Here is a 23,988-nt window from a genome sequence, read left to right as displayed (position 1 = left end):
CATAGGATAGCTGTTCCATCCCTCTGATCATTGTGATTATAAGCTTGTGGAATTCTCACTTGTTTCCGTTGTACCTGCTCATAGTCACTTTTAGAAACAAGGTACTAGTTCAAAAGTACTTTTGGTACCCTTATGTCTGTTCCATTACACTGTTATTCACTCTAGTTGAGTAGCTTATAGTTTCCCAAGTGGTTCAAGGTACTGCAGCCAGTTAAGGTTCATTTCCTCGATATGCTCTGAGAGAAAAAAAAAATCCCCAATGAGGAAGCAGACCTTGACAATCAGCTGGGCCAGGACGCCTCACCAAGTACCTGGCAGCACTCGCTGTCATTTTTTAAAATGTCCAGGTCAGGTAACACTTTATACAAGTACGTGGGAGTCAGGGGGGTGCCTGAGTGTTTTCTGAGACTCTGATTTATTAAGTCCAGTTTGGAAATGTCACACCATGTTTTATTTTCAGGAACTAACAGGCTGCCAGCCGTTCTCTGACCTGAAAGGCGATGCAAAAATAGATTCACTCCCCAAAGTGACCGAATTGACTTGGCGCAGTGGAGACCATTTTGCTGAGTTAGTCACACATTTCCTACCAACATCTCCCTTAAAAGCCTCGCAAAGAAGAAGCGGCGCTGGGTTATACCGAGGCACAAGGCTGGGTACGCTGTTTGGGGGGCCCGGCCGGCCCAAGGCCGCACGGCCGGCCCGGCACAGCGCGGCTCCGCACAGGGCGCCCGGCCCGGCCCCGCCCGCAGGCCCCGCCCCTTCCTGCGCCCGGCCGGGGCCGCCCCGCTGTCCCGCGGCTCCCCACAGGCGGCGCGGCTGTCGGGCGGGTCGTGCCCGCTCCCCGCTCCCCGCCCGCCGCCGGGCTGTATGCGGGCCATGCTGCGCGGGGCGGCGGCGGCGGCCCGGCGGTGCGGGCTCGGCCTCGGAGCCGGTCTCGGTGCCGGTGCCGGCCGGGGGCAGGCGGGGGCGCGGCGGTGCTCGGGCGCGGCGCAGCGGCGGCAGTGGGTGCCTCCGGCGGGGCGCGACAGCGGGATCGTGGCTTACAACAGCCGGAGCCGGAGCAAGGAGCCGCTGGTGCTGGCCACGGAAGGAGTGGCGACCTGGTAGCGCCCTGCGGCCGGCGGGAGGGCGGGCGGCGGCGGGAGCGGTCTGTGTCCGGAAACAGCTCCCGTGGGGGTTCTGGGCTCCAGTGCACGAAAGACACGGAGATACTGGAAAAGGTCTAGCGAAGGGTCACAGAGGTGATTAGGGCACCAGAGCATCTCTCTTGAGAGGAGAGACTGCAGGAGCTGGGCCTGTTTAGAGGAGAGAAGACTGAGAGGGGATCTCATCAATACATGTAAATATCTCGAAGATGGGTGCCAAGAAGGTAGTTCCAGGCACTTCAGTGCCCAGCGACAGGACGAGGAGTAGCGGCCATAAACTAAACCACAAGAAATTTCACCTCAGCATGGGGAAGAACTTGTATTTGTTGAGGGTGGCAGAGCACTGAACAGGCTGCCCAGAGGGTTTGTGGAAACTGGCTCTCTGGAGACACTCGAAACCCACGTGGACACATTCCTGTGTCACCTGCTGTAGGTGACCCTGCATTGACAGGGGTTTGGACTGGGTGATTTTCCAGCCCTAACAATTCTGTGACTCTGTTTGCCTCCCCTCTCTGCAGGTACAGCTGTGGGCCGACAGTGTACGACCACGCACACCTCGGGCATGCCTGGTGAGTCGTGGATTGCAGTGTGGTGTCATCCAGGCAGATAAACCGTGCTGGGCATTCCCACACCAGTGGTGCCGAGGGATCCAGGCTGATAGACGGTGCTGGACATCCCCAGGCTGTGTCCAGGTGACAGAGCTGTGACTGGTGACACAAGGCCCAGCCCTTCGCTTCCTGTGCTGTGCAAAGGGCAAAAGTCTGTTTGTTATGTATTTTTTCTTCTTGGGCTGGGGTAGTCCTTTAAAGGGGCTGTTGGTTCTGCTGCCTGGCTGAGGCAAAGACAGAGTTTATGTCTGTGTCTTGGGAAGAAGTATTAGGAATGTGTGCAGTTTGTTTGGGTTGGGTGAGTTGTTTCAGATCAGATCGGCATAACGTGACCTCTCATGAGGAGGAGCTGTGGTCCTGGAGCATAGAAAAAGATAGTTTCACCTCAGGTTTAGTTGGGGCACTGTGTTGGCACTGAGGAAAAGCCATGCAGGGTTGGCTGATAGAAAGGTACTTTCAGGGTTTACAGGTGAACACATTGGATCTTAAATCTCAGGAAGTCCAGGTAGCTTAAAGGCCTTTTTGCATAGTAACACTACAGTAGCTTACTATGTTTAAAAGAAAAAAAACAATCCAGAACAGCAAGGTTTTTCTCTGTAGTTCTTTAGGATTGTTAGAATATTAAGCTAGCTGCATTATAAGTAACTTCGAAAAAGTATTTTAAATACACCAGAGGTTGCTGCCACTTGTTTTAAAACAACACACCTGATGAGTAGACATGCAGGGTTTCTGCTGTTCCTGTGAAACTGAGGGGGGCTGCAGCCGCTCAGGCTGTTCTTAAGATTCAGTCTCTGCATTCTTAGAAAGCAAGTTGTGTTGGGCTCTTTGGAAGGGCAGCAATTATTTGTCAGATAATTGCCATCTGTATGAAGATCAGATATTGTGCATTTCAGTAACTGCATAATTCCCTTTCAATGTAAGGGATTTCACATCTTATTGTCCTGTCTTAGCTTCATTCAGAAATTTGTGTTGAATCTTCTCATGTTGAACTGAGCTATTGCAGTAATGCACAACTGCTGCTTTGTTCTGTAAAAAGGAAGACCTAAAATACCAGTTATGTAAAAGTACTGTTGTCAGTGCTAATGTTAGTGCTGCTGTATTGTTGTGTATATGTGGTGGTGTCTTTTTCCTCCTTGCTTTTGTCAAGTCTCAGCAGAAAACTGACCCAGCTTTTTACTAGTGACCTAAAAATCAAGAAAATGGTATCTTGGACTTTTTGTTTTAACTTAGTATCTTCAGGGGAACTTTTTCATTTGAATGTCATAGTAATTTGTGTGTTTAAATCTACAGATGTTGTGATACAGGCTCCATTACAGTTTACCTTGAAATAATTGCAATTTAAAATCATCACTTGAAAGTAACTGTGTAAAAAGGTGGTTGTAAGTTTCTTGTCTTTATCCCTCAGTCGAGGTTCTCTAGTGTGGTAGGGCCTGTCTTCCTTGACATGGTGTAATAGGGAAGGGAATTGCAGAGGTGCTTAAGTCCTAAGAGGTATAGTTGATCTAGACTACAATGTTTTATAGGGGTGGAGAATTTCACTCTTTGGTCTTGCAGCTGTCTGTGGTTTTTAAATGTTTGGTTTTTTTCAGTAGCCCTCTTGCCCTCAGACTTTTTTAATTAAAAGAGGGAGTAGAAAGGCCTTGCTTACTCTTGCCTGTTTTTTTACCTGTCTTTTCTTACTCATGTCTAAATATGCAATTTCAAGCTTTCCCGTTGTGGAGGTTTGCCATACATCTGTGTCACCCTGGTCTGACCTCTTCACTGCTGATTTAAGAAAGAATGGTTAGTACTGAATATTGCCTTTGGTGTATCATGCAGATACAACAGGTGTAGTTCTCTCTTTTAGCACCTCTTTAGGCACCCTCATCTGTTGTTCCTGTTGCAGGACAAGGTGTCAGCACTGAAGACCTTTTGCTCTCTTTTCTCATCAGTTAAACACTCCAGTGTGGGAGGAGTTGGCTGTTCATTTCCAGTGTCTCTGGTCTTACACATGTCAGTGTTGACATCCTGTTGCTCAGCTGATCTGTTCAGGATGGCTGAGCACTCTTGGTTCTGTTTATTTATTTATTTTAAAAAAGGATATCTTTTTTTCCTCTGTAGCTAGGTCCAGCCATAGAACAGCTGAAATGTATGCTGCTGTTGGGGGCTAGGAGATGCTGGGAAATAGCATAGAGTTGGACGGAGTGATGGCTGTTGCTACTCTGCTGCTCTTGTTAAATACCATCTTTTGTTGTACTCGTGCCACATGTTCTCTTCTCACTAGAATTCCCTTTTTTCCCCATTGTCTTACATTTGACTTGTGTCAAACACGAAAAAGGCAGCAGGTAATAAAACAGAAATGGATCACTGAAATGAGTTGGAGATCCTTGAGAAGAATTTGGAAATAATGGCATTATTTTTCTCCTGTCCTCTTTCTGTTCCACAAGGAGTTCTTACTTCTGTAAATAATTTAACATTCTTTAGTATGTTATGCTTTCAGTCTTAAAAACAGATGCTCTGTCTGCCTTCATATGACATCCAATACCCATTCTATATAGAGAAGAAAGTAAGACAGGCAAATAATACTATTTTTTCCCCAGTTCTGGGTCTGACCTTGATTGTACTGGTTTGACTTGCAGCCTGGGTGGCATCCAGGTTCCTGGCTGAATGCTTTGAAGTAAGTAAAACCAAGCATGAGAGATTTCTCATGTGTGTGCTCTACCACCCCCTGATCTTGACTGTTTGTTTTGGCTTTTTTTTTTAATCAGTCCTGAAGTGGTAAAGTCCCTGCTTTCTGAGGTATCAGGAAATCTGCTCTGGTTCTTGCAGAGTTTCTTTCATTAATTCAACAGGAAGATGAGAGGAGAGGGAACAGTGTGAAATTTGTGCCTGCTCTGGGAACAGTGACTGCAGGGCTGTTAAATCTAATATCAAGCTTTTGATGCTGGCGTTGTTCCTCTGAACAGGATCCAAAGACCAATTTAATATTCTTACAGAATCATGTCACCACATTAGATGAACCTTCCTCCCAGTGAGCTGCTATTCGTTAAAAACTATATCCCTGGCAACAAGGCTTTCAAAAAGTCTTTTTTCAGCATGGGCACAGCACAAACAACAACACCGAAAAGTATTTTTCTTCATCAAGATATTATGGGTCCGTAAATCAGTACCTTAGTGCTACCTGGCACCTGTAGGGAATGGTGGAAATCCATTACTGGTAGTTGCTTACACTTCTTTGTTCTGACGGCCATGGGAGTTGCATTTTGTGTGGTGCTGTGGGTAAAGTGGGAACCTGTAGGTCTGTGAACCTTCTTGCTGGCTTTGGAGAAAACAGAGCCCAGAAGGGCTGAGCATTGTCATCATCTTGCAGGGCAGACCCAGAGTTTTTAGTCACCTTCTAGTATCCCAACTAGTAATAAGGTTTAACTCAGTCAAAGTGTGTTTTGAGAATTAGAGATGGAGAGTCTGTTAGCAGAAGGAGCTGCAACAGCCCTATACAGCTTGTATATCCATCAATCTATCAGCATTAAATACTCTGCTTTGTGACAAAACCTCTGAATAATTTTCAGAGTAACTTTTGTTCTCAAGTGTAAATAAAACAAAATAACCTATAGAGCATCTACTCTTTGCTCTCAGAAAAGGTCTGTGGTGGTGTGTGAATGAAATGCTGCTATCTGTTGTTACTCAACCCTAAGAAAAGCTCATTTGAATCCTGCTTTGTTTCTCCCTGTTCTTTTGCTGCATGACTTTTGAAAACCAGTTAGGATATACTAAACCCAGGGGATGTATTTCAAGAACATCTGAGCTCTGTGTCTTATTTTGTCCTGTTGGCTTTGAAAGAGTCTCCCGGCTCATGTAGCTTGTGATGCCCTTTGAATAAAGATATGCAACAAAAGAAAACACTCAGAAAATTTGATGTAATGTGTCACTAATGCCAGAAGAGGGTAGGCCAGTTCAAGAGAAATTTGCTTGACTTTTGTGCAGGTAGCAACTGGTTTTGGAAAAACACCTTACACACTGAAGATCTTTTCATTGCAGATGTTGGAGTAATTAGATTGTTGCTGTGGCTGTTGGTTATTTTTGTTTATTCTTTCTACTGCCTGTTCAAAAGCTCATGTTTCTTTCTCTTCCAGCTCCTATGTTAGGTTTGATATAATTCGAAGAATAATGACAAGGTTTTTTGGAATTGAAGTTCTCATGGTGATGGGGATCACAGATATAGATGACAAGATAATAAAAAGAGCCAATGAGGTAGGTATTTGCTGCAGTCTTTGACTAACTTTTCTGGTATTTTCTAAGCTGCTTATATAGGAAAATTAACCTGGATTTGGGGTTCTTTTGTTCAGTTGTGTTTGTTTTAATTAGTAGTTAATAAAGGTTGAGATTTCTAGTCCCCTGGTGTGGCTGTAATGGGTCTGGGAGTGAGGAGGGCTGAGTGTCCAGAGCTGTGTGGGGATAAATGGGTACAGAGCTGTGTGATGGAGAGAGGCAGAGAGGGAGCTACCTTACAGCACCCACAGCTGGGAATCTCCTGTCCTCTCCCCCTGCCTGAGAGGCTAGCAGGGAACAAAATCCCTGTGTGAATCCTCACCACAATGAAATTATCCCAAAACTTAACAGCCAGAAGGGTTCTGCGTGAGTTCTAGAGGAGTGTTGTGTGCCATGATCACGAAAGGCAGTACAAACAGCAGTGCCCCGTCAGGCTGAGGGCAGATCCTGGAAGGTGCCGAGCACCACCTAGCTGCAATGTCAGCACCTTGGAAAGCTTTGTCAGGACTCTGTCACCTACAGGGAAGTTTGCATTGTGTGTAGGTTAAGTCTTGATAAGAGTGGTTCTCAGCTGAATTTTAATCTGACTTTTTTTACCAGATGAGCTTGGCGAATGATTATTGCATTTTTTTTCAGTTGTTTTAAAAACACTTTTTGAACCCTGAAGCACTCAGAGTGTATTCTGCATTTTGTTCTGCATTTTGAGTATTTTTGTTTAATTTGATTTTAGAATCTATAACTCATGTCTTTGGGATCATAAGTGAATGTGTTGGATTGAATTGCAGTTGCAAGCTTTAAGATAGTTTCTTGGAGCCAGAGAATTTGGCAGCTTTTTTTTCACTTATCTTTAGGTAAACAGTTACTTTCGCAGTTAAATATAGGCCCCTGCATTCAAATGAATACTAGCACACCACTCATGTAGAAATATGTCTGTTCCCTTAGTCCATTTACTTGCAGTTTTCTAAGGCAGTAAACAATTTTCAAACAAAAAATCCCCTTCCAAAATCCAGGCATTTTAAATCTATGTTTGCATTTTAAATTTTTTCCTTATTGTCAGAACATCTTAGAGATTTTATGTCTGAGGAGGGGGAAATGGTGTGTTGCTTTGCTGCATTGTGTGGTTCTATGAAGTAATCTTTTCTTGACTTCTTTTTGGTGACTCTTTGAAATGTTTGCTCAACCATTTTGTTTGGATGGCCAAGGCCTCTACCTCAGTAGCCTGCTTTTACTGTTGGAACATGTGTACCTGAAGCATTACAGGGGTGGAATCAACATGCCTAAGCTTGTTCTTCATCCCCTGGTGGGGTTCATCTGGGGAAACCTGAAAGTTGGGTACTAGTTTATGATGAGCCTGCTTCATGCCATCAATGGTCCTTTGAGAGAAAGATGAGTCTCTTTGTCTGTTGAACATCGATCTGGATGGAAGGAAATTCCCTGTCTTCTTTCTTCAGGCACCTTTGTTTCTCTCTTTATCAAAGAAACGGCTGAGCTATCTAGGGAGATGAATCCAGTCGCTGGTCTGTAGGCAGAAGCATGTCTTTGTTTGTTGGTGCTGGGCATTGTCCTCATCTCATTGCTGCGTGAACATCTGGACTATCTTCACCAGAACTGCTTTGTCCAGGGGTTTGAACAAACAATGATAGCCACCTGCTCTCTCAAAATTGGAACCCATAGATAGGCTTCAGTAATGAACTGGAAGTGATGGAATAGGATTTATGTTGTTAATGACTCAGTTACTTGCAAGATGGAGAGACTGACAGTATGTTGTCTTCTCCCCAGTAGTTTGTTCTCAGAGATGATGTAAAAGCATGCATTTGAAACGCTTTGATACCATGCTGTTGCTTGCTAGGGCAGGTTTTGCTGTCATGCATATTTCAATCCATGGCCTCTTCTGAATATTTGAGAAAAAATATGTTACCATGTGCAAGTACCTTTTCTTTTGGGTTGCATTTTCTTATCCCATCTGCAAGAGGAACCTGTTCATGTCCCACGAATGAGAAATGTAGAGAAGATGCTTGAGAAACACCAGACTTGGCAAAGCGTGAAACTGACTTTCAGTATTGAGATCTATGAGTACCCATGATCTGCTGAAATAGCTTATTTTTCTTAATCACTGAAAATTAATATCTTGTCTCATCCTGCAAGTCTCTGATCTGTCTTTCTGACATGTAGGTGGTATTGGTGTTTCCTGTCTGTAAGTTGAATGGTTTTTATGTCCTGTGTATGGTAATATATTTTGTCACTGGAAATGAATGACCCTCTCAAGAGGAAAATAATAAGAGAGGGAAAGAGTTTGTAATTTTAGTCTTTGGTTTCTTTCTCTTAAAACAGATATATTAATATTTTGGAAATTGAGACACATAGATGAAATACTACTTCTAAGTTATTTATAACTTGGATCTCTTCCCTGTCAATATTAGATTAATAAGCCTTTCTGACACTTTACCTTGGAGGCTCTCTAAGTCTTCCAATTAGGTATTAGCTTTCTGAGAAAAGATTGCCATATTTTATTTCATTATTCTGATTTATGATTTGCTAATCGGCTCTTCTTTTTTTCAGATGAATATATCGCCACTAGCTCTTGCTCGTATTTATGAAGAAGACTTTAAACAAGATATGGCTGCCTTAAAGGTACAAATACTCAAGATTCTAAATTTAAGAGTATTTCTAGGCAATTATTTTGGTAAAGAATCTGGTTTTGAGAATCTAAGCTGAAAAAATAAATTTGTTGCTTGGAAACTGAATGCTGATTTACTTTTTCATTCTTCTGGAAAGATTGCACACCTTTTGAGTAAGGAAATGTGGGGAGAAGCAATTGTGAGCTTCAGAATGAACAAGTTAAACTTCTTTAGGAACAGGTTTTTTTCCATATTCACAGATGTTCACAGATGTTGCATATTTACTCTAATGCAGAAATAGCCAGATTGAAAGCCTAGGAAACATGAAATCTTCTTTCACTGATTTCAGGTAACTTTGCTTCTTGTCTCCCTGTCAGAAGCAGGGAGTGAGCCACTGGAAAAAATTGAGGTTTTTTTGCCCCACCTCGAATATCTTTTCTCTGTGTGTATTACCACAAATGCTGCCTATGAATTTTTTATGATACTTACAACTTTTTTTTAAAGATAAAATTGAGGAGAACGTTCTTTTTAGTTTGTTTCTTAGAGTGAAGGAACTCATTGGCAGTGTGTTTATGAGATGTTACTCTTTCTTTAAGGTCCTTCCTCCTACGGTATATATGAGGGTGACTGACAATATTCCTCAAATAATTTCCTTTATAAAAACAATAATTTCCAGTGGACAAGCTTATGTAACCTCGCAAGGTAAGACTTTGAGCAAGATAACTCCTTGTTCAGAACATGTATAGGAAGTCACTTTTAGTAATCCTGTTTTGGAATCGGATGAGATACCCTGTGCAAGGCTTTCCTTCTGTTGCTTAACAGGATGTGAGTGAATTGTTTTTGATGGCATGAGTGGGCAGAACAACTATTATTACTCAATTTCTAAGTTAAACGTAGATCATTACTTAATATAATTGTTGACTGTAATAAACTGCTGTCCAAACTCCTTGGGGAAATCCTGGCCTGGTTTCTACAAGAAAGCTGGGGGAACCTCTGAAGAGGAGCCATGTTATCTCCTATGTGCTGTAAAGGATGTGTCTGCAAAGCAAAATGTGTGGATTTCTTTTTTAGCAGAGCTTGTGGTTGTAGAAGAATTCAAGTGCATTGTAACTAGCTGGTGTAGGGGAGGGGATTGCTGATTGTGCATGGGCAAGGAAGAACCTGGGAGATCTCCAGAATTCAAAGTTATGCTATGGGCAGAATGAGCATGTGCAAAGAGGTTACTGAAAAGCTGGGTAACATGGAAACATCTGCTACTACTTCTGCAGTATTTCTGAATTTCTAAATCAGAATTTCAAATGGGTGTGGAAGAGTAGTTTTTTTTGCTTTCACAGAAATGTTACCAAATTCTCATCAATGTGCCCCATCTTTGCTATACAACTAAACATTTCTTTTGTATTAGGCAATGTTTATTTTGATGTTAAATCCTGGGGAAAAAGATATGGAGTGTTAACTGCTATTAACCCTGATACCCAAGATGAAGCAGGTAAGTTTATGGCACCAGCTTGTTTGTGTTAATACATTGTTTGAATGCATTTTGTATCTATGTGCAAACTTTCATTCAACAGTCTGAAACAGTTTTCTAACCCATCCTGTATAGCTAACTTTCTGGTTAATTAAGATTACAGTGTTTTTGTAGTTATTTTTTAAGGCACTCACTGTTGCCAATGCAGGAGGAAACTTGGGGTTTTTTTCTCCTTTCATCCTTCCCTCTGTACCTTTGTTCTGGTACCTTAGAACAATTAGGATTCTTAAGCAATTTTAATTAAATGCTTGGCAGAGTACATAGAAACTTCACAGTGAGGTGGTGTCCTTGCTGTTGCACTAGCCAGCAGTGAGGTACTCAAGGGCAAACTCAAGAAAACCTCACCTACTGTGTTATTGTTGGGGCAGTTGCAGTGCTCTGAAGCTACCTGGATGAATTGCTTCCTTCGTCACTTGTCACTGGGCTAAGCAGCCTCTTTGTGTGAGGGTGAGCAATCTCTTCATAGGCTGTGCCAGAGCAGGCCTATACCCTGGGCTGTGGGGATTTTGCTACAGTTCCTGCTTTGCAGGATTGCTGAACCACTCTGTAGTTTCTGTAAGGATCTGATTGAGTCTCTGCATCAGAGGATTTGATGCAGGTCTCCTGCGTCCTTTTGCAAATTAAAGTTCAGTATTTCACAATTAAAAATAAATCTGTTTGTAATTACTGAAAATGCCTTGGAGGCTGATGCTCAGGTGCAGCCAGAACTTCTCACAGTTCTGCTCTGGAGTTGTTTCAGCATTTTAGCTCACAGAGGGAATGTGTCTTGTCAACAGTTATTTAGAGGTGATTACTGACTGCAGAGAGCCATCAGCCTCCTGGGCTGCACAGGGAGGAGCATTGCCAGCAGGTCAGTGGAGGTGGTCCTTCTCTGCTCAGCACTGGTGAGACATGCCTGGAGTATCTGGTGCTGGGCTCCCCAGAGCAGCACTGGTATGGACATAGTGGAGAAAGGCCAGCAAAGGGCCACAGGTGTGATGGAGGTACTGGAGCATCTTTCATATGAGGAAAAGTGACAGAGCTTGGACCACTCAGTCTGGAGAAGAGAAAGCTCAGGGGAATCCTACCCATGTGGGCTCATACTGATGGAGGGAATAGAGCAGAAGGAACCAGGCTTTTCTCAGTGGTGCTTGGTGGCAACAAGAGGCACTGATCACAACTTGAAACATGGGAAATTATCAATTTAAAGCTACGAAAAATCCTTTTTACCCTGAGGATGGTTAACAGAAGCCATGTTGCTCAGAGAGGCTGTGGAGTCTCCATCCTTGGTGATAATCAAAGCCTGACTGCCCACCATCCTGGGCAGGCTGCTGTAGCTGCACCTGCTCTGAGCAAGGGGTTGGATTAGACTGTCCCCAGATGTGCCTTCCAGCCTCAGCTGTGATTATGTGTTTTACCTTGCTTCCCCTCTAGTCACAACTGTGTTCTTATTTCTAAAGATTTTGTCACTTGTTTTACTCTTCAACTGAGAAGTTGAAGAGTATTCTTTTGTAGCAGTAGCCCTCAAAAAAGGGCAAAAGAGGGTTGGACTCAGCAGTATCCCTGACCAGTATACTGGTCAATCAGTATCTAGTGTGAATCTAGTAAAAGAGCCCAGGTGAAGATTCAGTGGATAAAACTGGGGTTGTATTTCTGTCTCTTTAGTTCTTAGGAATTCTGAGTTGTGTGATTCTAAATTTGAGGTAATGTATTTGTCAGAAAGTCCAGAGTCCAGAACCCTCTTCTGTGTTTTTGATTGGAGGTTAGGAGTCAGCAGAGGTGAACAGTCCTGCAGTATTGTGACAAAAACTACTGCATCTTTGGCAATGTAGTGAAGGAAGGAGCAAAAAAGCTGGGAGGAAACCTTTGTAGAGAACTCATTGGTGAAAACAGTACTGAAAAATTGCTGCTGTCCAAGAATAGTTTTGATTCCCTCTGTACACTTTGTTTTATAGAATCTAAATCACAAAGTACTTGTGTCCCAGAGAAAAAAACTCTGTGTGGGGTGTGTGTTTGTTTGTGTGTTTTGTTTTTGTTTTATTACCTTTTCTTCTGCACTGCAGTAAATTTGTCCTGAGGAAACTGGCTGATATATAACTGAATGAATGAAAAATTGGGCAAACCAGGGAAGGATAAAAGGACTGATAGGATAGGATGTATTAAGGAGTCTTGAATTCATCTTTGTAGCTTGTCAAAATCTATTTCAATATTCCAATATTTCAATTTTCCCTTGTATAAGGGGGAAGAGAGGGAAGTTGTAGTGAAAAGAAGTTGATTGAAGGGGATTAAAATCAGAGTAGTTCACTAAACACACATTTCATCCTGCTTTCATTCGGTCTTTTTTTTTTCTTTGAGACGTATCCCATTAACAAATCACTTACTCTTGCCAGTTGATTCTGATAAACGACATGGTAAAGATTTTGCCCTGTGGAAGGCTGCCAAGCCTCAAGAGCTGTCTTGGAATTCTCCCTGGGGAAAAGGACGACCTGGATGGCACATTGAATGTTCCACAATATCAAGGTCAGATTTCTTGGATTTTCATAAATCTAATGCTGTTTTTTGTTTTCAGTCACAATACAATGGTAGCAGCAGTATTGAAAGTGTTTTCTAATCAGTAGCTAGTGCTGGTTTTAATTGTGACCATTTTATGCAACTTGGGATGTCACATGTGGCCCAGATAAACTCTGCTTCACCTAACTGTCACAGCTGTCTTTATGTTTTGGCACCTTCTCTTGAGTTAGACTTGGTGCTTAAAATATGGCACACAAGATCACATAGTCAATTAGCAGTCTTTTAACTTGAGCTGAGTAACCAAAGGTTTGGTGAAAGTTATGGTACCTCTTGCAGTCTCCATCAGACCTAGTTCAGGATATAGGTGTCAGGAGGACGAGGGTGTGAGATTCCAGCTTATCTATGAGATCTTGCTGGCCTTATCTTAACAGCAGCTGTGGATGTTCGTGTTAATAATCAAAGTGTTATTCAGCTTTCTTGCTGAGTAGTGTTTTGCTTGTAGTTGGTTTGATGTAATTTGCTCTTAATTTAAAGTTTTATTTTCACCACAGGAGAAAAAAATCTTCTCTCCTGGAAGATTGATAGTGTACTTAGTTTTGCATTAGTCTCAAATCTTTTTTTGGAAGCTAATAACAAATACTTTAGATCTGACCTTGTTTAGCTTAAATTTTCAGCTAAAGCTGAAAGGAGGTGAAACCAGCTGCTTTAGGTTTCTCTTTCATATGCTTTTCTGGTGCACTTGGGATTGTTAGTCATTTCTACCTGCTTGTGAAAAGTGTTTATAAGGGTGATTTTCTGTCTGTAAATAGTTTCAGCATGGTGAGGCAGCTCTTAAAGCAATCAAAGTGCACAAAATCATGCTGTGTTTGATGTGTTTGATGTACAACCTCTGACAGAAATGCACAGATAAGAAATGCCAGTTACAACATGGCCTGTCTGCTAATGCAGTGCTGTTTATAGCCTACATTTCTTTCTGTAAAAATGTATTTTACTGAGGCTGGATGAGATTCCTGCCATATAAATAAAAGCTGACCCATGGAGAACATAAGTGTAGTAATCTTGGACTGTGAAAAATGGAGAGCTTATTTTGGTAAGTGACCTAAAACAATTTGCTGTCCCAGTCAGCTGTTGAAGGCCCCTTTTTAAGCAGTTCTTACTTAGCTGTCTCTTTTGCCAAGTATCTCAAAGGACTTTAACTAAGTTAGATGATTTAATTTTGAGAAGTCTGTGAATGAGGAGTCTGGTCTCTAGAGCAGCCCTGGAGGAGGGAATCCCCTGCTTTGATCCCCTCAGGTCTGATCTTCTCTCTGCATTTCCCTTGTGGTGAGGTGGGCAGTTCCTCCTGTCATTCTGCATTTGGCAGATCATCTGTCATCTCTCTCCAGCTGTTAATGGTTTTGTTGGAGGAAACAGCAAGTGGCACAGGGGAAGGTGAAGGACAGTCCTGGGAAGATTCGTGCTTTAGCTGGTGTTGAAGCAGGCAGGAGCAGAGAAGGATGGACTTGGGAGATGGTGACAACTGCTCTTTCTTCCCTCCTCTCTTGTCCCCCTTGTCTTTTCCTCCTGAGCCCCAACAGCTTCTGCAAAACCATTATGTGGCACAGTGTTAGCAGTGTGGTTGTCTCAAAAAGGGACCAAAGTATTAATGTTCAGCCAGCTAGCAGGAGCACCTTGTTAAGGTGACACATGGGAGGCCTGTGTGTTTGTCTGTAAGCCTTGCATTTTTCCCTGCTTGAGCACTCTTGGTTTCTGAGCAGTTAAGGCTGACTCACATCCCTGTGAGGGTGTAAGCGTAATCTTTGTTTAACAGGCAAAATAAAGTTGCTAACCTGCCTAACTTGACCTGACTGCACACACTATTGTCTGAATTCTCACAGTATAGGTACAAGACAAGGAAGAGTGATACCAAATTTATAGAAATAAGTTGTTAGGTGTGCACATAAAGCACCTGTCTGATACTGAAACTGTAGCAGAACAGGGAAAGGAGACATCCTGCTTGCCATCCTTTAAACTAAGGTAGAAAAATAATTGCTTCTACTAAGGAGAAATAATTGTGAACAGATACGGGTCCTGTCCATACAAGTTCTGCTGCAGTTTTGGTATCCAAGATATGTGTAAAGTCTTGTTTTAAAATGGCAGTTACTAATTTTTACACTTAAATTTATGTTGTTTCATCTTATTCTTTTCTGCATTTGTTTTTACAAGAAGCTTTTGTGGTGTTCTACTTACTGATCAGGAAAATGTTGTTACAGTGCAGTATTTGGAAAGCAGCTGGACATTCATACTGGTGGAATAGATCTTGCGTTTCCTCATCATGAAAATGAAATTGCACAGTGTGAGGTGTATCATCAATGTGAGCAATGGGGGAATTACTTTTTGCATTCTGGTAAGTAAAATATTGATCACTTGAGAGGCCTGTACAAATACAATAGTTTAGGTTTTTTAAGTTTGTCATTTCATGCTATGAAAACATGTTACACTGCCTGGCATTATGTAGAACTGCTCCTTGCCCCCTCTGCATTAAAGTGCTTCATTCAGTACAGTTTGTGCTGTACAGTGCTTTGAACTACATCACTGATGCTTCTAGTGCTGTTCCCATTGATGGAAACCTTGATATTTGTTCTTCCTGTTGCAGTCGTGGTGCTTCTGGATGGACAGCTGATGTCAATAGAAAGTCGGATTCAAGTCTGCAGCCTCTCTTGCTGATTAGTATTTAGGGCAGGATGTCTCTGTGAACTCTTGGAGCTGCTTTTTTGAGTAGAAGAGCTGCAGAGATAAGCCTGTGGTACACTCTGGGAATTACATGAGCTTTCATTTTTATATATTTGTACTGTACGGGATGAATATTGAATTCCAGTTTCAGTTCCCAGTGTAGAGCCTGTTGTAAATCAAGAGCAGTTGTCCAGAGGCTGATGCTTCTTCCAGGGTGTGCTTTGTTCCCAAGGCACTGTGGAATCCTCTGCACTTCCACTGAGATGCACTGGTTACTGCCAAGTGGAGCTTTCTGTCGACAAACTAGTGAATCTGACTTTTCAAATTTGGAACTGAAACTCTAGGGGGAAATATTTTTTGATACCAGCTAAATAAAAAGAAGTCAATTAAAAAAAAAAAGGGGAGAACTTAATTCCAGGGGCAATTTGTACACTGAGGTTCTCTAGGAGCTGACAGATTACATTCATTAAGTCAAAAAGTCTTGCTGGAACTTGATGGTGTGAATTATTTAGGGCAAATGAATCAGCTTCAGAAACAATTTATTCTGCTAACAGACTTCAGAATTTTAGCAGCTCAGAATTGGAGGAGCAATCCCCATTAGAGGAAGAAAATCCCTGCACTGGGGATAAATCTTATAAGGACTTTATTTTTAGACTACTTGTACTCTGGGAAGAGTGCCAAAGTGAAGTTATGAAAATCCTTGTATTTTGTGTTCTTGAATGAAATCATTCTAAGTACTGAAACTCTTGGAAGAGGAATATTAATTCAAATGTTACCAGTACCATTTTAGGAAAATGCAATCCAACTATTTTAAGCTTGTCTGCCTGAAGTTAGGTGAGTCAGTGTTTAGGCACCTTTGCAAAAGAGAAAAAGTAATCTTACCCAGGCTCTTCTCCTTCTCCCAGGAGAATTTTGGCTGTGGGTTTTGAGTCACAAGAGCTGCAGGTGTCCACCTGACAGCCTGAATATGCTTATTGAGTGTCCCAGGTTTAAGGATGCAGTGGTGAAAGTGGCTTCATCTGCTAGTAGACAGGACAGACAGTGAAAGCAAGATTTTTTATCATGGATAGCAGCTGTAGCTGGTTCTGCATCCATAGATTCTTTGATTCATTCCTACTCTCCCTAGAGTATGTTGTACAAAACTAAATTTTGAGGTGGTGAGGGTAGGACTGGAGGTAGTCTTTTTGTGATGAGTTCTCACTTGTTTGAATCATTATCAGAAATAGCTGAGAAGTGAAACTATGAGCTTTTCAGGTCCAGTTATCAGGCCTGAGCTTGTTGCTTTGATATCCAGTGTGTAAAGGGGATTTTATCTACTTGTAGAAGCAAGAGGGTTTCAGGGAAGGCTGCAGAGCTGCTCTGTGCAGCGAGTAGCATGAAATGCAGATGGCTGCATGGGTTGCTGAGCAAGAAATGCCACTGCTGTCACCACTTAAAAAAGCAGGAGCATAATCATACATTGTCCTTGAAGAGCACTCTGAGGCATTGGTAACACTGGGCTGCCAAATGTGAAAAAATGCAGTGCTGGTAGGGTATTACAGACCAAGAGAAATTTATGCTTAAGGATCTGCCTTGAAGTATGATTAAGTGCTGGATGCTGCGGGTCACAGAAGTGCCTAAAATCCCATGTTAGTTGTGAGTGTTGGTAACTTAGAGAATTCCTCTCTCATTAGGAAAAGCCTGTTAAGGCTTTTAACATTTCTGAAATTATGGTGAGTAGTCTTTCAGTGGCAGCATGTTGGGCATCTTTCGAGTGCTGTGAATAATTGGTGTTTTCCATCAGTGGTGCTGCCATGGCTCACATGGATGAGGCCTGGAAGTCCGCAACCTCAGGCCATACCTCTCCTGTCTTTCTTCAACAGAACTTTCAGTCCTAAAGTCAAGCTCTACATACTCTTAAATGCAGTGTTACTACCTCTTTCCTGTGCTGCAGCCCTGCAAAGCAGTGGTCTGTGTGACTATTGAAAGTTCTAGCAGTGCTCAGAGATCACATTTTAAAATAAACTAATTCAAATTTGGCATTGTAGCTGCATCCCTCCCTGGCCCTGCTTTTTCTCAGTCTCCCGAGTCTGGAGAAGTTGAGGATGTGTAGAAAATCCATTTTGCATTAAAGATATTTTGAACCAGTGCTATAAAACTTCGAGGTAAAAAAAAAAAAAATATTAACAGCCACCAGCAAGTAATAAGTACAGAAGATTGAGTTTCAAGGATTTTTAATGTGAGATCACTGGAAAATATTTCTTGAAATACTTCTGAGAAGTGAAGAGTAACAGGTAAGGTACTTGTCCTGTGAAGACTGAAACTATTTGCATGCTTTTTTTTATCAGTTTATTGTCAATTCTGAGCAGGGAGACTCATGATGGTGGTGGGCTGGGGGGTTTTTTGGGTTTTTTTTTGTTTGTTTTTTGGTTTTTTAAATGTTTTAAAATTCACCCAGTGGAAGTTTTGAGGTTGGAGAGGTATGCAGGACTGTAGGCAAAGCTATTGAAAAATGTTACCCATTACATTAAAATGTTCAGCATGTATCCATCGTAGCATATGCTGCCTCCAACATTTGCAGTGTCTCAGTGCAGTCTTTCTCATTTGCTCCCTATTCAGAAGTACACTTGTTTATCCTGATTAATTCCTTTTTCTTTTTTTTTTTTTTTATTATAGGGCATTTGCATGTTAAAGGAAGTAAAGAAAAAATGTCAAAGTCATTAAAAAACTACATAACAATTAAGGTAATTTCTTTGTTTGAATTGAAGCAATTTTGTAGCTTTGTAATATATAAATATTAATCACAGCCCTCTTTTGAGAAAACTCTGGAGTGTGTGCTTATGCTGCAGTGTTTCTCTAGTACTTTGTTACTGTGAATGTAGATGTAGGATCCCTGCTCAGATTCATGGTTTGCTCATAACAATGGATCTTGCTGAGCTGAGAGTGTTTGTAGGAGCAGAGTTTGTGCCCAGTACCAGAATCCTGCACCATAGATTTGTGGTTGGAGTTGACAGTCTAAAAGACAGGGGTCTTTTCCAACCTGAATGATTCTGTTCTGTGTGATTGGTTCTAATTGGTCTATTCTTAATAGTGCTTTGACAGAGCATAGGCTTGGAAAAGAGTGGATGTTTTTCCTTGTCCTTCTTTAGGTGAAATGGGACAGTGTCAGTGTTTTGTCAGGAAGCTACTGAGCATCCTGAACCGCACTATTGCGGCAGTCTCTCCCATTACCCTTTATTTCTATCTGCTGACCTTGCTGATGCACAGGAGTTTTGCCTTTTGGTACCCACGAGCCACATGACTATGTGGTATTTCACTGTGTCCCCAGATCTTTGGTGTGGCCGAGGGCAGGGTTTCTCTGCCAGTTGTGTGTGATCCAGCTGTGTATGGTGCTGGGGTGGCTCCTGTGATGGCATTGCCTACTGCTGGAATAGGGTGATTTCCTTCCTTCGGGCAAAGCTTGGGAAGCTGCTTTGCCATATATGTTCCCCTTTGCCCTCTTGGAGGAATTAATTAAAATCCCTTTAAGAAGAAGTTCAATATGAGCTGCTTTATTCTTAAGTCTTCCAATGCTCTCTGGGTACAGCTAAGCCCTGTTTCCCAGGAGCTCACAATTTTCATAGAAATCTCACAAGTCTCAGCAGATGTTGTGAACAGGGTGGAGAAATGACCACAAATGCAGTGCATGGAGTTAAAAGCAGCATTATGAAAATGTTCCCCTCCATGTCTCCAATGATGGCACAGCTTCTGTTGAGGAAATAAATACTTCAGGCCTGTCTCTCTTTCCTTGTAGGTCTCTGCTTTTCATGTCTGCCTTTACACATGGCTAACAAGTATTAATCCTTCCTGGGAAGTGATTCTCAGTCCAGTGAAACTTTTTTTTTGTGTACAGCTGCCTTGCACCTTGAAAGTTAAGCCTTACATGGAAGGTTTGATGCCTGTGCCAAAAGAGGGGAGCTTTGTCCAGGATCTTCTTTTGGTCCAGCCAGTGGCCACCTGCATCCCAGGCTGTCACCTGGATGCAGCAGCTTCTTTTTTTTCATAGCTGTTAATTCTGACCCCAAAAATCAATGAGATTTTGATAACACAGGGCCAAGCAACCTGCTTTCAAAGAGCTGTGATTCTTCATCTGTTCTCTGTTTTTTAAGGAAATGCTGAGTTGTTTTTTCTAGTTTGGATAGTCCTTTCCAAAATTTGAATTTATTTCTGTACTGTACTCATACTATTCTACCTCTGTATATTAGTGTAAAGCATATTTGCTACACTTGTTTATATCCAGTTCATTTAAAAAACCCACAACAAACAAATGAACACCCACCAAAACAATCAGTATCACTGTTCCTTGATTGTGATTGTCTCAATTATTTCCATTTTCACTTGAGAGACAGCACATTGCTGATGCTTTTCCACTGTTCAGGCTGGTTTAGTCTTGTAGCAGAAGCCCTATTTCAAAATGTGAGATTTAAGCAAATGACACTTTCCATATTTTCTCACTTGTACTGGCTTCTTAGGATTTTTGATTTTTGTGGCACTTCAGTGATGCTCACTAGTTTTCAAATTAAAAAAAAAAAAAAAGCAGAAGTGCAGTAGTCACAGTCAATCTACCAGTGTCCAGCCTTGCTGAGAGCAGGGTTGGAAGCGATTGAATGTTTTATTAGTGTACCTTCCAAACATTTAAATAGTTCATTATACTATTAATATAAACTAATTGTACTAGTAGTAATACTAATAGTTTACTGTTTACTGGAATAAAAGCTAAATAAATATTAGAGTGGAGTTTATTAGGCTTCATAATTAACAGAGATAACTCTTTTTATATTGCTAGGATTTATATTTGTTTACTCCCTGTGTTTCTTCATATTCTAGTCCTGCAGAAAAAGTACACTTATTTTCTTTTTCAAGAAATCTTTTTTTTTTCATAAAGTTTGCAAAACTCAGGGGCCCTCCTTTCTGTAAGATTGTATCCCAGTCTTAGTCTGATAATTTCATTTTGGGTGTTTTTTTGCAAAGTAATTGTTTGCATGTTTGATTGTACTTGCAAAGTAATTTTTACTGTCTTATTTATATTGGACATTGTGTGTATATTTATATCTTGTATGTATGCATGCACATCTATCTTATATGGAATTGATTTTTATTTAGTTCAGATTTTAAAGCAGTGTTAGATTTAAAGATTTTATGCCTATCTTATATTGCAAAGATGTGTTATTTGTCATGTTAGTTTGAAAAGCAAGGAGGTGGAAGAGCTCCCGGAGAAATTGCCATCATGCTAAAGCTGTCTTTTTGTGCATGGAGTTTAGGATTTCCTGAAGAACTGTTCATCAGATCAATTCAGAATGTTTTGTTTGCGTGGCAGATATAGCTCAGGTAAGGAAAAGCCCCTTCCCAGTTGAGGTGTGTGGCTTTCTCACCCTTCCCAGCTGGCGGAGCTCGCTCGCCTTGCGGGGCTGTGCAGTTCCCCGAGTCTTTGGTGGTGCTCTGAGGGGCTGCTCTTTGGCTCACACTCAGAAAATTGTCTTTACTGAGCACAGTACATAACCATTCATGTAAATACCTTCTTGAGCTCCAGGTAGTTGTGACTCTCAGTTAATTGCACTTTTAATTAATGAATTACCTCTGTCTCTGATTTATATCTGTTACAGTTGTATTGCAGTCGTGATCAGCTGTTTTTGGAGAAATATCTAGATGGAACTGTGGCTTATATTCCTGTGGGGTATCATGAGGGCTGGCTAATAATTCTTTATCTCCCTGCTGTTGTTACCATTTTTGTCCTGTGGAGTTTCTGATTGTTAAGGCAGTTGTGTGGTGTGGTGCAGTGCAGCTCACTCAGACCAGCACATGATAACCTAATGAACATCTTAGCCTGGCAGATCATCTCTCTGCTGGTGGGGAAAGGTGTGGGAGGATTTTTTCAGCTTCCCTGTCTACCCCATAGTGTTTCCAGTAGGCAGATGCTACTTTTAGCTGGAAGAGGTTTTCATATGTCTGTGTTCTTACCAGTATATTGGGGCCTGCCAAAACCAGATGGTAGTTCCTTAACCACTGCTGGGTCACCTGGCTTGTTGGCTGTCCTGGAATGGCAAGGGAGTGGTGGAGCATGGGGCAGCAGCTGCTGTGGTGTTTCAGTGGGCCTCTGTTTGCCTTGGATAAAGCACCTGTAGCAGTGTGACTGTGAGAGCTGACGTGGCCAAGGCTCTGGGGCATTGCTCGTACCTGTCAGCGGGCAGTGTGCTGCCAGCCTTTATAGTCAGATAGTCACTGGACTGAGAAGTCCTTCTGCTTGTTACTACTGCTAGCTGCCTTGTAGGAGCCACCCATGTGATCTTCCTCGTGGATCCTCCCGCTCCCAGGACAGTTGAAAGCATGAGGAATGGAATAGATCCCTGCAATATTTCAAAGCATGGGATAGTAAAGAGAGAGGTGGTTATTAACTTCCCCTCCACTGTGATAGAAGGAGAGGAGTGCATCCAATTGGAAGATCTGCTGCAGAACAGCATCCTGTTTGGGGCAGGCAGTGGATTGGTGGCATGCTTGACTGTTTTGGAATGATGCTGCAGGGCAGTGGCACAATTGGCTGATTTCCTCTTTGAGGAGATGAAATACCTTGTGTACACTTAAATGGCTTCCTGGCTGGGGGCACCTGGGGGTCGTGAACAAATGTGTGTTTAAAACAAAAGAAAACACTAACACCTGCTACATTATGGTAGTTTCTAATTTTGCCTCTGGACAATGAATGACACTGGAGCCCTGCAATGGAGGGTACCTGCATACTTCTTTCACACCTTGTCAGCTGGCTGCATTTGAACCTGTGCTTTTTGCATTACTTCTAAGATAAACACCTTCCCCAGGTTAAAAAAGAGCACCACCTGTGTGGATGTGGGTGGCTTTGATGAAAGGATATGTTGGTGTTATATCACAGTATAAGGCAGTTGGCAGGTAAGGGTTGCTCAGAAGTCTGCACTTGTCACCTCCACTTGATGAGCCTGTGTGCACTATTAGCTTTCCAGTAAAGAGCCACAGTCAGTCATCTCTGTTGAGCTAAGTATTCACTGTGCTGCCTGTCAGCTTGTGTCCCTGCTATCAATTCCCTTTGGTCTAAACATAAGTTTACTGCACTCCTCATCTTGCTGTCTGCTCATGTATTTATTAGAAGTGAGATCCCAAGCACTTTCTGTTAGTTTCTTTAAAAGTTTTTGTAGCCTAGACCCATGGGTGATGGTTCCTGCTATCCCTACCTGCCAAAGAAAGCTTTTTGTAAAACCCAGCTTTGGGGATCAGGTAGTACCACAAACGTTGGATTGAATCTGTAAAAAAGATCTTCGTAGGCATGTGGATGAGGGTTGGGAATGGCTCATGCTTGATACTGTGGTTTCTTGGGCTTGGAATGGACCTTTATTGTTGTCTTGGATACCCCCCCATCTCTGTGTGTGCTAACAGGCACAAATAGAGACAAATGTGACTCCAAACTGCCCCAGCCTTGGAGGGGCAAGGGTTTAAAGGGTGTGATGTGTGTAGGGAGGTGCATGTGTTTCATAGGAGTGGAGTCCCTTCCTGTGATGGTCATTGTCAGAGGGAGGATAAAGCTGCATGCCCTGCTTGTGGGGAAAGGGAGAAAAGTCAGAGAGAAGAGATTTTGATCATCCTTCCATAATGTATTTCTGCATGGAGTTCCTCTGCTTCATCACCCTCTCTGTCTGCTTGGGGTGGTGGGGTAGAGCTGCTTGGGGTGAAGCCGAATTCTGGGACAGTGGTGATTATCTGGACATTTTGCTTTGGCTGGTGCCTCTGGCTATTTTCTTCTTGGCCTGAATCACCACCCTGTGGCACATCTGAGGCTGTTGGGAAAATGGTTCCTGCACCAGGCAGCAGCATGGGGACCCTCCACCAATGTGCCAGCTGCTTCTGGGTGCAGCTTGAAAGGAGAGGTGCCATCTATGAAATCCTGTGGACCTTGCTGTGAGGCAGCACTTCTCCTCTTGCATCTCATCAGCAGTTCCTTCACTTTATGCAGTGAAGAGCAGGGCACGTGAGCCCTGCCACAGGCAGTGGGGTTCTGTCTCCAGAATGCCCTCCTGGTCCCCAGAAATGCTTCAGTGATTTTGTGAACCTGAGTGAACTGCAATGTTCTGACCCCTCTGCTGTGTAATTGCTTGTTAGTGCTAATAAATAAATATTTTGTAATTTGATGAGGCATTGGTGATGCCATTGGTGGCAAAGGAGGGAAGGAGTGGGGAACACAGTGAAGGTTTATAGAGCCAGGCTTGCCTGTGCTGCACTGTGGGTTTGCAGTGCCTGCAGACAGCAGTTTAGGAGTATGCCCTGAACTGGGGATGAAGAATGGTTTGAACCAAAGTAGGTTTTGTCAGGATAAACTTTTATCAAGTATTCCTTGCAGCATTCTTGTAACCAGGTTAATCAATTGAGGAATCCTAGTGTATATAAATGATCACTCTCAGTGTCTCACTGTGTTATAGAGGTCTGTATATTGGTCTTTTTGAAAACTGAGTAAAGCTTGATTTAATGAGGCAGTAATGCAGACCTTTAATTATACACAAGTGAAAAATCTGACAGATACAGGCCCAGACTTATGCCTTTGTTACACTGGGGTAAATCCTGTGGGAAGTCTGTTTAAACAGTTAAGCCTCCTTGGGATTTAGACTAAT

The 23,988-nt window shown here is 42.4% G+C and overlaps 1 protein-coding gene across 2 annotated transcripts in view; it reads left to right on the top strand.

The window, feature by feature from the left end:
• Window positions 1-876: 876 nt before the first annotated feature.
• The window catches only part of CARS2 (cysteinyl-tRNA synthetase 2, mitochondrial), a gene marked incomplete at its 5' end in the record, with an annotated part of 35,333 nt that continues 12,221 nt past the window's right edge, over window positions 877-23,988 (top strand). The window contains 10 exons of one of the 2 annotated variants that reach the window (XM_083854296.1): window positions 877-1,103; window positions 1,664-1,714; window positions 5,866-5,983; window positions 8,561-8,632; window positions 9,216-9,321; window positions 10,022-10,105; window positions 12,514-12,643; window positions 14,887-15,020; window positions 18,002-18,069; window positions 20,626-20,692. In XM_083854296.1, the coding sequence (XP_083710422.1) occupies window positions 877-1,103; window positions 1,664-1,714; window positions 5,866-5,983; window positions 8,561-8,632; window positions 9,216-9,321; window positions 10,022-10,105; window positions 12,514-12,643; window positions 14,887-15,020; window positions 18,002-18,069; window positions 20,626-20,692 (1,057 nt within the window). The remainder of the gene's footprint in view (window positions 1,104-1,663; window positions 1,715-5,865; window positions 5,984-8,560; window positions 8,633-9,215; window positions 9,322-10,021; window positions 10,106-12,513; window positions 12,644-14,886; window positions 15,021-18,001; window positions 18,070-20,625; window positions 20,693-23,988) is intronic. The other variant, XM_083854297.1, reaches the window with a different exon arrangement.

The sequence above is a fragment of the Zosterops lateralis genome (assembly GCF_965231275.1).
Source record: "Zosterops lateralis genome assembly, chromosome: 2".
NCBI classification, from domain to species: domain Eukaryota; kingdom Metazoa; phylum Chordata; class Aves; order Passeriformes; family Zosteropidae; genus Zosterops; species Zosterops lateralis.
Note: the sequence above shows the minus strand (reverse complement) of the source record. Positions and strands in the feature narration are given on the sequence as shown.